Source organism: Zootoca vivipara, chromosome 1 (assembly GCF_965207765.1).
Source record: "Zootoca vivipara chromosome 1, rZooViv2.hap1.1, whole genome shotgun sequence".
NCBI classification, from domain to species: domain Eukaryota; kingdom Metazoa; phylum Chordata; class Lepidosauria; order Squamata; family Lacertidae; genus Zootoca; species Zootoca vivipara.
In genome coordinates this window covers 92,198,301-92,216,161 of record NC_142582.1, presented here as the reverse complement: position 1 = coordinate 92,216,161, position 17,861 = coordinate 92,198,301, and the positions used below count along the sequence as shown (strand labels likewise).

At 45.1% G+C, this 17,861-nt stretch overlaps 1 protein-coding gene across 7 annotated transcripts in view; it reads left to right on the top strand.

The window, feature by feature from the left end:
* Positions 1 to 17,861, top strand: part of MAPKBP1 (mitogen-activated protein kinase binding protein 1) — a 120,736-nt gene that overhangs the window by 32,491 nt on the left and 70,384 nt on the right. For 6 of the 7 annotated variants that reach the window (XM_088670344.1, XM_035111960.3, XM_088670353.1 and 3 more), the window contains exon 3: positions 10,302 to 10,393. In XM_088670344.1, the coding sequence (XP_088526470.1) occupies positions 10,302 to 10,393 (92 nt within the window). Of the gene's footprint in view, positions 1 to 10,301; positions 10,394 to 10,415; positions 14,152 to 17,861 lie in introns of those variants that run through there. The other variant, XM_088670358.1, reaches the window with a different exon arrangement.

The window sequence follows — 17,861 nt, the reverse complement described above, 5'->3', positions numbered from 1 at the left end:
TTTCTTGTTCATAGATTCCTATTTTATTTTCATAGTGGTAGATAAATAGAAATTTGGTGAATCGGCAGGAAGGCCAGGTACTTTTGACATAGAAACATATGTGTAGAGCAGGACTTTGGTCCTCTAGATCAGTGTTTCCCAACCTTGGGTCTCCAGCTGTTTTTGGACTACAACTCCCATCATCCCTGACCACTGGTCCTGTTAGCTAGGGTTGATGGGAGTTGTAGTCGAAAAACAGCTGGAGACCCAAGGTTGGGAAACCCTGCTCTAGATGTTGTGGGATTAGATCTCCCATAGCCAATGGAAAAGGATCATGGGAGTTGTAGTTCAGCAACATCTGGAAGTCCAGGGCACACAGCCCAAGCTGTTTCTGTTTGCTCTGGATATTTTTAATTTGAAGACCTGGGTGTATTTTTGTTACTGCATCTAGAGTGTGGATTCAAGCCCTACAGTGGGTCTTGAATATGTGGACTAAATATATGGACAGTATGGGGAGAGGTGTGGCTTCTGGGGCTTTTCTATAGAGGGTTATATGAAACCCTCTCTATCTTAATCACTTTCCTTAGGTCAGGCTTTTGTAGGTCAGGCTTATTTGCTAGTCTGATAATCGAGAACAGCCTTCCCCAAACAAGTACCCTCCAGCATTCTTCCTGACCACTGGCTGCTTCAGTCCAAAACATGTGGAGGGCACCTGGTTGGGAAGAATCTGATCCTGTTGGCTACATGCCACCTTTGCTTTGCTTCACTCACAAGCCCAAAGCAGATTATATATGGAGGGTGCGGCTATATTTCACACACCTGTGCCTTCCTCTTAAAATAGTGGCTGCAGAGGGTGGACCACAGGGTGTTGGCCAGATCTAATCCTTCTCTTCTGTGCTGCTGTCCAAAGTGAAAAGCCCCTTCCATGAATGTGATGTTCCACCATCAAGCAGAAGTTGTCATTGGCACCATGAGTGGGCAGGGAATGTTTGGGTCAGATAACATGTAGACAACGATGTATAAGCTAACCAGGGGATGAGGAAACTGGGTGGGTTGATAGGTAATGAGGCCTTTTTCCTGATGTCACTTTGCTCCTAGCTGGTCTCTGATACCCAGAGGTGAACCTTTTTGAGGAGAAGTGCTTTGTAGGTCAACGGGGCAGGGGAGGAGGATGCTACAGGGGGATAAGTTGTGAGTGTGGGGAGGCTTCAGGTGCTCTCACCCATTTGCCTTTTTGTTCTTCAGCATCAGTGCTATGCTTTCCCTCAAGGCTTTGCTACCTCTGCTTTCATGGGCGTAGCCAGGACTTTTGTTGGATTAGAACTGATGTGATTGGTCAGTAAGTTAAGTATTTCTATTGTTTTACTTGATCTAGGGGGGCAGCTACTCCCATGTCTGCTTATGTTTCTCTGTAGGCTTTTATACCCCAGGTATACAGATTCAGCACACAGAACTTGTGCAATTGGAGGAAGAGCCTGTTCCCTTGACGTTGCTGGATGTTGCCCATTATCTCTGACCCATTGGCCATGCCTGCATGGGCTGATGGGAGTGGGAGGCCCAGCAATGCCACAAGGACCATGGGCTCCCTCATCCCTTGGCTAATTGATCAGAAATGTGGTATAATGGGAATGAGAGGAGGAGAATAGCCGTACTCTGTGAGACTGGAGTGGTGAGAGTCGAGATTAAACATTGTGAGGGCACAGTGGAAAAAGGCGGGCCAAGGAACACATTTTCTCTCAAATGTGTCCTTCTCAGCTCTCCATTCTTCAGGCAAACTTTTGCAATGTTTTAGCTGCCTCAAATTGGTGATAAATTGGCAGGCACACCCACGCACACATTACAGTGTCAGCTGGCAGAGTGATTGGAATAGAAGCTGTCAGCATTTTGTATTACACCCTCCCCCCCTTTCACTGCCACCCCTGCTTTTCGTGTGTGCAAGAGATTCATAATACATAAGGCGCTATTGGCTTTATACAACATAAATGATTGATATCCTCCAGCAACTTCACAGCACACTCTACTGCAGTGGGTTGGTTGTGTGGACTTTTGATGTGGGAGAGCTGCACCTTGAAATCTAAAAGGAAAGGAACCAAAGGCAGGGGGTGGGGGGAGAAAGAAAAACCCATTGTGATGCAAAGCATAATAGCTAAGGACTTGCACTTGAAATGCTTTGAACCTGGTCTGAGATATTGGTTTAGTCCATGGATGATTGGGTTCCATGCATGAAATAATGTAAAAAATCAAAAACCTGGATCACTTCTTAGACACACTGGCTGCTAAATCTCATCTTCTTGAGGGTTGCTTGAGAAACATAGAATTTTCAGATATTATTATCTGGAGAAGGGTTGTCTACAGGCCTCGGTTGAGGAAATTTGCTTATTTGCATTGTAATCCTCTATATCAGGGGTCCCCAGACTACGGCCCGGGGGCCGGATGCGGCCCAATTGGCCTGCCAACCCGGCCCGCGGAGACCCCCGCCGCCACCGCCCGCTCTTACGGCGCGCAGCGCGGCAGCGCTCTTCCGGGTCGGGAAAAAAGCGCCGAAAATCCTTTGTGCTGGTGAACTTCCGGGTCGGGGAGGCCCATACGCATGCGCACAACGGATTTTCGGCGCTTTCCCCCCTGGAAGCGCGCTGCCGCGCCAGTAAGCGCCTGTGCGCATGCGCACGGGCGTGTGCTCCCCCGCCCTCCAGCCCGCCGCGCGATCGGCGCGGTGGGAACCGGCCCAAACGCCGGTAAGTCTGGGGACCCCTGCTCTATATGTTTACTCCAAAGTCTTTTCTTCTGAGGATGCCTTCACAAGGCAGTTTATTGTCGAAACGATGTTCTCATGTATGCAGTGTTTGAGCAGTGTCTACAAAGCATCTTCTTCTTCAAAATAATGTCCCATATTCCCCAACCCACTCCCAAATTTAATCCAGTGTTAACGTTTCCTTGTCTCCCCACCCCTTAATTTATTGGATTTTCCATGAACACGTTAAGCCAGTATCAAATGGGAAAATAATAATGCAGCACACACAGAATGAGACTTCCTCTTCTCTCTCCATGCCACCTTCAAATTCTGTTCATGAGGGTCCCTCCTACATGGGGGGGGCACTGAAGAGGAGCGAAGACCAGGAAGAAGTTCAGTTGGACAAGCAGGTGCTTGCTGCACAAGCGGGATGGCAGCATTGTGTTTTTTCTCCTTCTCTTTCTTTACCACAAGTGTTGTTGGGAAATGAGTATAAAAACCCTCTTTCTAATTAACATGTTTAACACTGGTTTTCCCCACTAGCTTAGGCACCCTTTGCCTTGACATGCACGGGGGTTCCTACTTTGCCACCCTCTAAATTATAGCAGATTTATCTTAAGTAGCTGTTATCCAATCAAGTTTGATTGAAAAGCCATTAATATGGGATTGAAGAGCAGCGAGATGTGCGTTGGGAAGGAAGCACCACCTGTCTTCTGTTGGAAGAGAATGTTGTTGAAGTACCAGTCAGAGTAGGCAGTACTGACCTAGATGAATCAGTTGTGAAAAAAGGCAAATTCCATGCTAGGGTTCATTAGGGGAGGAATTGAAAATAAAACTGCCAATATCATAAGGACATTATACAAATCTGTTGTATGACTGCATTTGGAATACTGTATGCAGATCTGGTCACCTCAGCTTAAAAAGGATATTGTCAGGTTGGCAAAGGTTCAGAAAGGGGCAGCCAAAATGATCAAGGGGGTGGAGCAACTCACCTATGGGCAAAGGTTGCAGTAGCTGAGCCTTTTTAGTTTTGAGAAAATAAGTAAGAGGAGACATCATAGAGGTTAAAAAAATTACCGTATGCATGGCATGGTGAAAGTGGATAGAGAAGTTTTTATTTGCCTCTCATAACGCTAGAACTTGTGGACATCCAATGAAGCAGAATGTTGGAAAATTCTGGAGAAATAAAGGACAGTACATACTTATTCACACAGTGCATAGTGAAACTATGGAATGTGCTTCCACAGAAGGCAGTAATGGTCACCAATTTGGATGGCTTTTTTAAAAAAGGAGGATGAGACCATTCATGGAGGCTATCAGTGAATACTAGCCACGATGACTATACTGTGCCTCTATGCTCGGAAGCAGTAATGCTTCTGAATACTAGTTGCTTGCACCTTTAGGGGCAGAGAGTGCTGTTGCACACAGGTCCAGTTTGCAGGTTTCTCATGGGCATCTGGTTGGCCACTGAGAGAATAGGATGCTGGACTAGATTTTTAGTCCAGCATCCTGTTTCATTGGCCCAGTCCAGCAGGACTCTTCTTATGTTCAGTGGACTAATAATGTATTAATTTATGTTTCCCACTGCAGAGGATTTCAATCACTGATAGTCTAAAAGTTATTGGGTAGTAGGCAATGTGAGAGACCTCTGCCTGAGAGCTGGTTCCTTTCAGACTAGACGATACTGGGCTAGAGGGGCAAATGTTCTGTCCTTAAGGCACCTTCTTAGGTGACGGAGGGAATTTTTGTCCGTGTTGTCTCTGTCTTTAGTTGTGCTTCAAAGGCCTGCAAAACTTGATCAGAAGTGATAGCAGCATCAAAAGAAATGTGTTCATGCCATGGGCAACAATGCCTCTGATAAGACTTCTGGCTTTTCCAGCCTGTCTCCAGCCTTGCTATATGCTTGCTTTGTTCCTCTTTTAATTATAGTCTCGTCCAAGTCTTATAGAAGGGTGGTTGGAATATGTCTGCCCAACTGCTGAGAGAGCAAATGAGACTGCAGGTGGGAAAGAGGAAAAATTGAAAGATCCTCTTACGATGTTGCAAGAACAAAACAAAACACCAAGCTATTTTGAATTGGAAAATACCAAACAGAAGGGTGTGCATTCAGGATGGAAGTTGGAGCTGCTTTTTTTCTTCTTCTCTAACTTGAGTAACGTATAACTTAGTCTCCACATTTAATTTCCTTCTCAGATCTTTGTGATGAAAATGGAAAACACCAAACCCTATAAAACAAACACATGCACACACATCCTAAACAAGCAGAGAAACGTGGTTGAGTGCCAGACCTTTTAGCATCCAGCTTTAGCTCCAAGTGAATACATTACAGATGTGTTATAAGATCCCAAAATGAAGGCTTTACAGTGGAAATGCTGACAGCCCCCCCTAAGCAGAACAGCACACTGTAATTAGCGTTCTTCGGTGAATGTGCCAAATGAAGCCCAGCAGTGCTAAATGTAACAGCACAGGCTTTTTGTTGTACAGCTGTATTAGGATGTGCATTCTGACAGTAAATCGCACTCTGTGGAACGTTGTGTGTGCTGCTATTCTTCCACAGATCTAACTGTTACCACTTGCAATGGAGGAAGGGTGAGCAAGGGCACACCTTTTTCTGTCCACTTCATCTGTAGCAGCTTGTAATTGAAACTGTAGGGCAGGGCAGCCTGACAGGTCTTGTGTCTAGAGCAGGACATGTGCCCCTCAAGGCCTTTTTTTGACAGCCCTCTGCAGCATTTGACACACATACCCCAGCCCTCACGCTGCCTTCTCAAAGCTGGATAAGCAAAGTCTGCACTTTGGGAAAGAGGTGTGTGGGCTCTGACAAGGTCTTTGAGTCCTCTGGCTTCCTCCCCAAAGTCTAGTTCGGACTTGCTCTGAACCAGCTTTGGGAAGAAGGTAAGAGGGCTCTAGGACCCTACTTAGCTGGCTTTTGGAAGGCAGCATGAGGGCTTTTGGGGGTGGGGCTTCACATTTTGGTCTTGTGCTGCCCTGCAACCGTGCAACAAGGCAGTGTGTGTCCTTTTCTATGAAAAGTTGGGCCGCCCTGGTCTAGTGTGTATTTGAGGGACTGCTTGTACTGTGTCTGCAGCATGGCTGATTCCTATAAACTGCAAAGTGCTTGTGCTTCTTCTCTGCTCACTTTTCACCCATCCTGCAGTGCATGGCAATTGCACAGGTATTTCAGACTATGCAGTCAGGGCTGTTAATTGACCAAACTACTAGTTTGTGTAAGTCTGTGCACAGCTCATCAAAGATTGGAAGGGAATATGACAGAGTAGCCTGTGGGAGTACATGTTCATTTTTTTCTATCCCAGTGCTCTGGTCAAATAGATTTTGCGGGGTTTTGAGGGTCCAGAGCTAGTTGAGTGAGATGTCATTTTGAGTGAAATGACAGAAATGCCTGACTGATAGAAAGATGTCTCCTAATTTCTCACAGACCTTGTTAAAATGAAGCATTGAAAATGAAGTAATCACATTCCCTTCCAGGATGGCTAAGCACTTCATGAGTTCCACATGCAAAAAGTAATTTGCCCATATGTTACTGATGTATGCATAACTTATTTGGTGCATTTGAGAGGCATATCTGTTGATTACAGAGAACACGATCTTTTCTTATTGAGTTAAGGAATGAAATTATTGATTGCATTACATTCTTTGACCTGGAGGCATGTGTGTTACAGCTACAAATCTTGGTAGCCAGGAATATTTGTGTGTTGTAAAGCCTGTTGGATATTGCCTGTCTCTGGAGTAGGTGGTGAAGGGAAGGGAGTGACTATGGGCTAGTTTAATGAAAATGCAAAAACAATACCATGAATGGCAGCTGGTTCCCCCATGTGAGAACAGCCTGGTTCATCTAACATCTTTTCATATGCCCATGTATCTCGTTGCATGAAGTAATTTGATGGTGCAGGGTGCCTGCGAGAGTTTGTGATTTTCTGCCTTTACCTAGGATGGGGGAGGCCAGCTGCGTTACTAGCTTCAGATTTCTCAGGGAGAAGAAGGCCCTTTGTTTCAAGTGAGCTGTCTCTGTAGCATTATACAGAATAAGGAACTCTTCAGGTGATTTCTCAACCTTTTCCAATTTGACAATATATTTGTTGAGGTTAGGTGACCAGAGCTATACACAGCATTCCTAATGCAGTGGTGCCATACATTTATATAATGACATTCTGACACTGGCAGTTTATTTTCAGTTCCTTTCCTAATGATTGCTAGCATGGAATTAACCTTTTTCACATGTGACAACATCTTCCTCAGGCTGGTCTACAACTCCCATGATCTCAGTCCTGCTCAGTTAGTGTAAGTTCAGACCCCATGAGCATATATGTGAAATTAAGATTTTTTTTTGGTCGTTCCAGGATGCATTACTTTCTTTACACTTGCCTACATTAAAATTGCATTTGCCATTTTCCTGCCCATTCATATAGTTTGCAGAAGTCCTTTGGGAGCTCTTCACAATCTCTTTTTGTTTTAATAACTCTGAACAATTTAGTATCATTAGGAAACTTGGCCACCTCACTATTCACCTGTGGTTGTTTAATCAAGAAGAAGTTTAATGAAGAACTTTAATGAAGAAGTTAAAATGCACAGATTTCAATATTGATCCAAATCTTTATTACGGCCATAGACCAGTGTAAGGGGTCATTTAAAATCTGAAAAACGATTTGAAAAACTAAAAAGAATTAAAAGTCTATAAAAAGGAAGCTAGGAAAATCTAAACTAAGGGTTAGGAGTATTAGAGAGCCAGTGTGGTGTAGTGGTTAAGAGTGGTAGTCTCCTAATCTGGTGAACCGGGTTCGTGTCCCCGCTCCTCCACATGCAGCTGCTGGGTGACCTTGGGCTAGTCACACTTCTTTGAAGTCTCTCAGCCCCACTCACCTCACAGAGTGTTTGTTGTGGGGGAGGAAGGGAAAGGAGATTGTTAGCCGCTTTGAGACTCCTTCGGGGTAGTGATAAAGCAGGATATCAAATCCAAACTCTTCTTCTTAGATGGGAGTGGCAGATCATAAGACTATAGCTATCAATCTACAGAGCACTCTGATATGAGTGCTCATTAAATCTAGTTTGTGGCACAGGTCATCACCCATGAATTTTGAGCGCTGTTGTGCAGAACCTGGCAAGATGGTATGTTGCAGCAGGGTTGGTTTCTGAAAGCAGCAAGAAGGTATAGAATTGTCCTGTGCACCCTGGGTACTTATGTAATGTTGGAGGACTCTAATTTCTACACCCTTCCATTTGTAGAACTATCCCTTTATTCGTACCTAACCACAAGAGGATCCACAGTTACCTCTTAGCTCTTGCTTGCATGGCTGTATGAATACATCCTCCAGGAATACATACTGACAGAAAGAACAATGCTTGTCTTTAATTTTCTGAAAATCTCGTTTCAAAAGATATGCTCATTTTTGCAACAGGGCGGGATCTTTATCTTCTTCTTGGCTTTTCCTTTCCTGCTGCAAGGCATCCGGCACAAGAGAATGTGAACCGTATGACACAGGGGTGGAGAGGAGGAAAAGATTGGCAGCAGGTTTTGAAACCCTTTTCCCTTTAGGCCACTAGTTTGAATCCAGGCTATCCACGCTATTAACATATGAAGGAAGGACTTAGGAAATTCTATTGGAATGGGAAATGATCTTGCGAAAAGAAATGCTGTTGTAACCAGGTATCTTCTTGGGAAAACCTGGGCAATCGGCTCCCACGGGCATCTTTAGGTGTTTCTTGAAGCTGGTTAGCAAGGCTATGTGTGGGAGACTTTCCTTCTATTGGAAGGATGGAGTCCCTAGAGGACAGCTTTTAATAACCGCAAAGATTAATAACTGTGCCACCCATCCCTACAGGCTTTTTGGAAACGTGACAAAAGATTTTTGTTGTTGTTGTTGTTTAGTCGTTTAGTCGTGTCTGACACTTGGACCAGAGCACATCAGGCACTCCTGTCTTCAACTGCCTCCCGCAGTTTGTTCAAACTCATGTTGATAGCTTTGAGAACACTGTCCAACCATCTCGTCCTCTGTCGTCCCCTTCTCCTAGTGTCCTCATAATGTATGTGCACCATAAATAAAAGCCAAACACCACTTTGCTAAAGAACAGGAGAAAGGATGATTGACAACATTGTGGTGCAGCTCTAAAGGAATCCTTTTGCTAGCATTTATCAATACATTTTCTGCCATTCACGGTTCTTCTGATCCAAGCCTACATGCAGGGCCGGCGCGTCCATTAAGGCGAACTACGCAGCTGCCTAGGGCGCCAAAATGGAGGGGGTGCTGCCCGCCGCCGGCCGACCCCCGGTGCTGCTTGGGGCTGCCTCCACTGTGCCTGTCACTGTTGAGCGGCTTCAGGCCGCTATCCCGAGGCGCATGCGTGCCTCCGGAGAGTGGCCTGAAGCCGCTCAACAGCTGACAGGCGCAGTGGAGGCGGTCCCAGGCTCGCGCTCCCCGCGCGAAGCTCCGGAGGCGTGTGGGGAGCGGGAGCCTGGGGCCACCTTGCTGCGCCTCTCAGCTGTTTTTATTTTTTATTTTTTCTATTTTTATTTTTTCTATTTTCTATTTTTATTTTTTCTATTTTTCTTTTTTTCTTTTTTTATTTGGGGGGGGGCGCCAGAAGGTGATCTCGCCTAGGGCGCAAAAAACCCTAGCACCGGCCCTCCCTACATGAATTGCTCCCTCATGTATTTGGCTACTTGGCCTCTGTTTGGCAGACAGGATTCAAGACCCGGATTGTCAGTGCATGAATGTGTGTGATGCAATGGGCAGGTTATTAGGTCTGGGTGTACAAGTCTCTGGTAAAGGGGCGGAGCTACCTGCCCCGGCACCCAGAGCAGCGCAGGGGTGGGGCTAGCCGCCTGCACGGCGGTGTGTGCTGCTAGCCGCCCGCGCGGAGAGCGTCCAAGGACATTCCCTATGCAGCGAGCGTGGGGCAGGGGTGGCGTGGTGATGTCACCCAACCTCACAGCTGACACCTGGTGCGCACCACATCCCCCGCACCCGCCTTCCTCCACCAGTGCTCAGGTTCAGATATTTGCTCTTCATCTATGAAGCTAATTGGCTGGGCTTGGTTAAGCCATTGTATCCAGTCTCTAATTGAAATTGTGTGATTGCAATGAAGTGATTTTTTAAAATCTGCTGGTGGTAATATATATGTTTAGAAATAACTCTTACCTGGCTGGGAATATTGGATTCAGAGGCTTTAGGCAAAGGAAGTATGAGCCCTATAACCTTGGTAGAAAACTTGGTAGTTTTCCTTTTTCTCTAACCTCCCTCCCAGTATTTCCCATGCTTTAATGTTGGTTCCAATTACTGTGATAGTTTTATAAATCTCCTTCTCAAAACACTGGCTATGGACCAGCTCCTCCTCCTCCTCCTCCTCTTCCTCCTTCTTGTTTTCTTCTACACAGAACCTACTAAATACGTCTGTCATCTGCATCAAGAGAACAGCTCTTGACACTTGGTGGCATCCTTGCTGATTATGTGCATCTTCCAGTCTCCACTGAAACAATATATATTCACACACATGCATACAAATTGAAGCTTGTGGTTACATGCAAGTTGAATTCAATCTGCATGAATCTCATTTTCTTTTTTTTCTTTTTGACTAGGTGACCTTGGAGAAAGTGCTGGGAATCACCGTCTCTGGAGGCAGAGGATTGGCCTGTGATCCAAAGAGTGGTCTCGTTGCTTATCCAGCTGGGTGAGTCATTGAGGGTGTTACACAATGAACGCATGTTGTCAGCCTAAAGGTACAGCTTATGCCAAATCTGTCATGTAGCAGGGTGATGCATTTTATAAGACCCTCATAAAACTTCCTCCAATTATGAGGAACATCAGCAGGGTTGGTTTAAATTGCTGCAAGAAAGACTCTTTACCTATCATAACTAATTAAATTATTCTCTAGAGTTCCTCCTCTAGCTCTTAGCTAAGTGTTAATTTTTTAAATATAATAATAATTGGATTTGGTATTATGCTGAACATGGACATGATGAAAATGTGAGAATTAGATGGATTCTGGCCTCCTGTTCAATCAGAAGATGCTCCATAAAACTGCTAGGTAATTTTGTGATGTGTGAAGTTTCACGGGCAGTGGTTCCTTTGTTCATGCAGAGAGAGAGAACCTGGTCACTCTTTTTATTTTCCACCATTCTTTCCAGCTTTTATTTAAGTGGGTCCAAACGATTCTTATTATCTCAATAATAATCTAGAGATAAGCACTAGTATGTAGCTTGGGTTGGCTTGTTCTCATTAAGGGTTGGATGCAGTGGCAAAAGCTTCCAATGGTGACTGTGCAATGCTGCTTTTGTTTGCCCTTTCTGAGTGAATCTTCTGTTAAGATTTATGTACATGAGAGGGAACTGGAATAGCCCTGGGTCCCACAGGCCTTTGAAGCAGAGGCAAGGCTCTTCCCACCTGCCTTTTCTCTTCCAAGCTCCTAAGGACAACAAGCCCGCTCACCCCTTTTTGTGTGGCAGCATTGCATGACGGAGGAGGCTTCACTGGGGCCCCGACGAGGGAATTCAAACTGGCTGTGCTCTTCCTATCAGGGACCGTATCCTGGCATGCTCTCTGTTTTGGCAAATGAGGATGCAGGCCGGGGCTTGGGCTGTGCTGGGGGTGGAGCTGATGGAGCCGATGGTGGGCTTCCCTCGGATCCGCCCCTTGCCCATTTAAGCAGCCAGCATTTGTTTGTTCCTGCACTGGGTTTCCCCACCCAGCCACCCTCAGTTTAAGCTGATAGTCTGTGACTTTGCTGTGACTGTGGGGGTTGCCATCCTTTAAGGGGCTGGGTAGGAATTTGCTCATTGGGCTAATTGGCACTGACTCGGTGGTTTTGCGTACCTCATTGGGGCAATCCTTTGTTTTGGATGGAGGGGAGGTTGTAGGCTCTGTCTGCCCCTCCAAATGCTGGGGTATCCCGTTAAAGGGATCTGGGGGGAGTGGTCATGTCCGCATGCCCAGGTGGGGCCAGGGCCAAATGCATTTGATGTAAGTCTTAGGAACCCCTGTCTGGATTGACCACGCATCACTTCTGCGGTCAGGCTGGAAGTATTTAGATTGCCCCATGCCCAAACCTCTTTCATCTGTATTCAATAAAGTTGGGGCCTGTTTTGACCCAAACCCAGTCTCATTGATCGCTTATTATTTGGGTTGGGGTATGGGAAGTCTTGACGCCTGGTCCTGCAAGCATGCTGGAGAATAACCATGGAACCAAACAACTGTCTCTGGGGCTCTTGAACCTTGTCATCCTCGGCAGTGATGTTTTAGACAGTCAGACACAAATGAGGACAGGTGGGAAACTCCCTCTGCCCCTTGAGGCACCTGATGCTTTTTGCTCCATGAGTCGGGAGTTTAAGAGGGGAGAAGTACGTAAGTCCATGTTGGAGGCAGATCTCTGGGATCTTCAAGAATGCCTGAATACAGCATTTTTATCATATCATAAGGGAACAGGAGCTGGAAAAGCTGACCAAGGTGCCGAACAGTGATTCTAGAGCTTGATGGATATTTAGTTTGTTTTGGCATTTAGTTTTGCTAATGCATCTGGGTGCCTATAATTAGTTTGGAGTGGGAAGAGAAGAAATCGAGGCCAATCTTAGAAAGCTGCCGGTTTGGCAACAATATGCCTATTAATGCGGGTAGCACAGCAATCATTTTTGTCATAGCTAGGCTTGCCATGTGACTGCCGTTGAGAGAAGCTTTTGTCATCCTGTGTGGTTTTTAAGCTTACAGCCAGTGCTTAGCGATATTTAATTTGCATACATTTAAACGAGCTACTGTACAATTTGCTCACATGCTGGGCCCCCAGAAAATAAATTTGCTCCTAGGATGCGGCTGTGGAATCTGAGGTATGGGTGTAAGAAAAGGGCTTGGGATGAGTACTACTGTTGTCTACAAGTGCATAAAAATTAAAAGCCACCAAGATCTTCCTGGTCGAAGCCAAAACATCTACCCATGGCATTTCTCTGCTGCTCTTTTAAAGTTCTGTAAACCCTTTACACGAGAGTTGCCATCTAAATGCTGAAAATGTTAAATTTGAGGTGGAACTGGAGGTGTCCTCATGTAGGATGTTTGAGGGAAGCTAGAGGAATGCTGTTAAGATCACAAGATAAAAGCAACATGGAGCATGGAGGAGATGAAATAGAGCCCTGTAGCAAAAGCCAAATGAGACAAGGCCAAGCGTACTGGAATCTTCCATCTCCCCGCCCCAAAGGAAGTGTGCAGGAATAAAAAAAATTATGCTTGCTTTTGAAGCAATGTATGATATCCATTGTTCTTGCCTTTTGGAGAGATGATGGCTCTGGCATGTCTTGCTTCTGCTGCAAATGTGGGGTTTTTTTTATTTAGGTGGATTGTCCATAGCAATAAGGTAGAATATTCCCTGCCATCATTATTGCAGTCACCCAGAATGCCTTGCTGTTTTCTCAGTTATGTATGAATGGCTTTTGACTATGTGTTGTTGAGGGCATAGAAAGAACACTGCTGGGTCAGGCCAAAGGCCCATCTAGTCCAGCATTTTGTGCTTCTCACAATGGCCAACCAGATTCCTATGGGAAGCCTGCAAGTAGCACCTGAGCGTAACAGCACTCTTTTCATTCCCAGAAACTGATTTCACTTAGAATATTATGCATTTGCTGTTATTAAAGTGTGATGATTTTTAGCCTTACTAATTGGGTATCTGCTCAAAGTATATTTTTGAAATATGGAAGTTTCAAATGCTGGAGAGGCGGTTGCTTTACTGCTTTGAGTTGTGGGACAGTTTTGCTTCAAGTCAATGTTTCTTTTTCATTCTCTCTCAGTGGGCATGTATGCAGCTTCCTCCCCCCTACACAGTAATGTTTTGGGTTGCAGTAGAATGGCAGGAATTCTTTGTTTTCCATTTGATAAGGAAGCACGTGTTGCAGGTGCATGTCTCTCCTTTGTATTGTCTTAAAAATTCAAGCTAATGGCATTTTAACAAAGTGTGGGGAAACTGCAAAATTCTGCTGCAGCTTTTGGCTTTTTCAGAAGTGTGAAACTGGTAAGAGGAATTTCCTGTGAAGTTTCTCTGAGGCATTTCCTGTGAAGTTGCACATCTATTAAACAACAACTAGTTTGCTGGTGATTTCCATCATCAGGAAGAACACATGCTAAGTCTGAGCCTAATCAGTAGTGCCAAATCATTATTTTGACTCTGTTTGAAATTGTTTGGGGAAGTTAAGTGGTTAAATGATCCTGCTTAATGGAATCAAGGTGGTATCTTTCTTCCAATGGCCCATTGCATAGGATTCCTGTCTGAAGCCTAGCCCTTCTGTGCCTTGCCTGAACAGCCTCCTGCTTCCATGCTATGCCTAGCTGCTTTGTGATGCTGATAAAGTTTGCCACTGTCAAGACAACGCTTTGTGTTCAGTTTATCCTCTGCAGTTGTATTGGCTCGAAACACACAAGAGAAACAGTTTGCAGACCTAATTGGGTTGCAAGGTCAGTTTGTTTTATTATCTTGTTCTCAGGGATTTATACCTTCTTGGCAGTATGGGGGAAAGAAAAAGGGGGGAAACGTCATTGGCTTCTGTCACTGGCTTCTCTTGAGTGTTCATTCTGAGGCTTCCTTTAAAATAAAAAAATAAAAAAACCTTTGGCAATGGGAAGCAGAACACTCATTCTTCTTGATGTGCATTTTGCTGTCCTGAGCCAGAGTATAGTGTCCTTGGCCCTGCATGGGTGCCTGCCATATAGCTCTTAGCATATGCTTCAGTTCTGATCTGTTCGTCTCCAGATACCCTGCTAGTTGACTCAACATTAATTTAAATCACAGGGCAGTCTCCAGATTCAACTTGCTTGCTGCTCTAGCCAGAGGGCTAAATTATGTAACAGTGCTTTATTTTTTACTGTGTTTGAAAGCACCAATTTTTATTTAACTGTTAACATGGAGCGATCCTTCAAAAGTCTCAAATCTCATGAAAGTATCACCAAAATGGGACCCAGGTGGCGCTGTGGGTTAAACCACAGAGTCTAGGGCTTGCTGATCAGAAGGTCAGAGGTTTGAACCCCTGCAACGGGGTGAGCTCCTGTTGTTCGGTCCCAGCTCCTGCCCACCTAGCAGTTCGAAAGCACATCAAAGTGCAAGTAGATAAATAGGGACCGCTCAGGCGGGAAGGTAAACGGTGTTTCCGTGCGCTGCTCTGGTTCGCCAGAAGCAGCTTTGTCATGCTGGCCACATGACCCGGAAGCTGTCTGCGGACAAATGCTGGCTCCCTCGGCCTATAGAGCGAGATGAGCGCCGCAACCCCAGAGTCGGACACGACTGGACCTGATGGTCAGGGGCCCCTTTACCTTTACCTTTATCACCAAAATACTGTAATGCTATTATGCTGTTAGATTTAGTTCTGTTTTCTCTTTTTCTTTAAATGTCTGCGAGCTACATTACACTTGAATACTGTACTGTACTAGCTTCTACAGAATAAAATCGCAATTCCCAATAAAACTAGATTTGCAAGCTATATTTGTTTTACACAATTGTTAAATGTCAGGTGGGCTATATTGAGGTTTCTCGTTTCAGTAACAGCATCTGCTGGGGAAACTGCAATCCCCGCCACCCTAATATTTGTCACCTCTGATCTTCTTTGGGATCTGGCCCTCCTGCCTATTTGACTCAAACTTTAGCCATAGGCTGTTCAAGTGCCTTACTTACAAAAGATAGTCCTCTATTTGAAGGATTGTCCTGTTCAAGCCCATATTTTTTTAAAAAGAGAATCCTTAAGGAGGGAGATCATGATCGTTGAATTTGCCCATCAGCAGGACAGTGGACAGAGGAGGCACAGAGGTCACTTTATCACAGCCGACTGCAGTGTTCTGGATATGTCTGTGAAAATCTGGACATATGGCAGCCTTAGTGAGTGGCCTCTTATTGAGCCCTACTTCAGAGTCTCCAGGTAAAGGACTACAATCCGAGGGTGAGGAGATGGCATCACGAGTCCTGGTGCCAGAAGCTGACCCACCATGCACCACACCTTTTTGTTTCCAGATTTTGCTGTGCAAGTGTTTGGTTCAGAGCCTCTGGGGAATTTTTTGCAGTCCTAGAAGCGCTTTTCTCTCAGCCCCCCCCCCCAAAGCATTTAGTCTTTTCTCCATCTGCATGCAGGCTTAATTCTTCTGGGCCCAACACACAGTTTCCTCTTCTCTTTTCCTCTCCTCTTTTATGTGCCTGTTCTGAAAAATTAGAGAAGTGATTGGCTTCCCATTACTTCTGTTAGCTCCCTGTACTTAAGCTATTTGCATTCTTGTGGTTTGGTTTGCATTAATAATAAGGCACAGCAGTATGGCATGTATGTATCTTAATTATACACAAGTGACAAATGCCTTTTAGACAGTTCCCTGTCCCTGGGATATTGTGTCAGTTCTTCTGTGGACTCTGGAGGATGCCAAAGGCTGAACTCATTTACTCACATATGTTTCGGAGCCTGTAAATCCTTTCAGCACCTCTGGCACCTGCTGTCTCTGGGATCTTAATAGCCCAGATTATTACGATCCTGGTCCCTCCTTCTCTGGTGCCAATGTGATGCCCACACCCTTCTGGCTCCACCTTCCTGTGCATAGGAAATGCCAGTGGGATCTCAGGAATGCTGAGACCAGTAGGTTTTAAGAGCAATCCCCCTTTAAAAACACAACTGTTAAAAAGATGTATCCAAGAACAGGCCTTTAAAACTTGTTGTGAATCTTAATCCTCCCCCCTCTATAAAAGACCTTATTTATGGTACCTCCTAGCTATACGCTGCCAAAAATATTTTGAACTTCAAAATATTCTTCCTAGTATCACTGAAGCTGCATTTGCTAATTTTTAGTGCAGCAATTCAGTACACATATATTGCCATATACAAAATTTTACTTCCAAATGCCAATGTCTTCAGAATTCTAGAACAAATGTGCAAGCAAGCCTGTCTGATCTAGTGTGCTACCAAAAATTGATACTGGTGAAAGGTTAGTACCAGCCTGAGTGAAACTTGGAAAAGTAGGAACTGTCTTGGCTTGCCTATTTTATTAAAGAGTGCAGTTGGTGCTCTCTGTATGTTGGAATACAGCTTCCATCATCCCTGACCATTGGCCCTGGTGGCTGGGACTGCTGGGAGTTGGAGACCAAGGCCATCTTGAGGCCAGCATGCTGGCTCCCCCTGAGTTGGAGGATGATCCAGCAGGGCTCTTGTTATGTTCCTAAGTTGCTTCTCTTTTTAAAAACAACAATTTTAGCTTGCTTGCAGTTCTCTAATTCTTCTCTCCCCGCACCCTTGTTCTGCCTCATGCAAGCACTTGTGTTGTGTGTGTGTTTTGTTGACATCGCTGCTGAGATTCTGTATCCTAGAAACAAGAAGTAAAACAAAACTAAGAAATCCTCTGAGATTGCTGCAGAAAAATACAAAAAAAGAAAAAGTGTAGCAGGAATGCCAAGCCAGATTTTTTTTGGGGGGGGGGGTTTCCATACACCGTGGTTTTATTTGGCTCTTTTCTTTTTCTTATGAAAAAACCCTCTCTCATTCCATTGACCCCAACCCCCTTTTCCTAAACTGATCATTAACCAGCATGGTGTTGCACTTAAGAGTGGCAGACTAGGATCTGGGAAACTGGGGTTCAGATCCCCACTCAGACATGATACAGGACTAATTAACCTTCTCTCAGTCTGATCTATCATATTAGGAGGTTGGAAAAATAATTTTTGAGGGGGGAGCATGGAGGTAAAGGAGGATATAAATGTAATAGGTCTATTTTCCATTTATGTGATGTTTTACTTCCTTTGTTTGACAATTTGTAAGTTACCCATGTAGGCCTGAGTTGTATTCCAGCAGCTGGGACCTTTCCACACTTTTGCTTGTCCCATGCCTAGAAACCATGCGGTCCAAGCTCTTTCCCATGGAAAACCTGTTCGTTAGTGCTAAATTGGAGAAAACATCAATCCAAAGAAAACCCGAATTGCCATTTGCCCCGACTGAATGGAAAAGAGTGGTTTGCCCAAGGGGGAAAGGAGCAGGGCAAGAGGAAGTGTGGATGAGCCCTAGGAGAACATAGAGGGGTACCTTGCTTTAGGGACACAATTGGTTCCGGGGAGCCGGTCGCTCCCCGAGCAGTCCGTAAACGGAGCGCCTCTTCTGCGCATGCGTGTGCCGTACAGATCGCTTCTGTGCATGCGTGTGCCGCGGAAC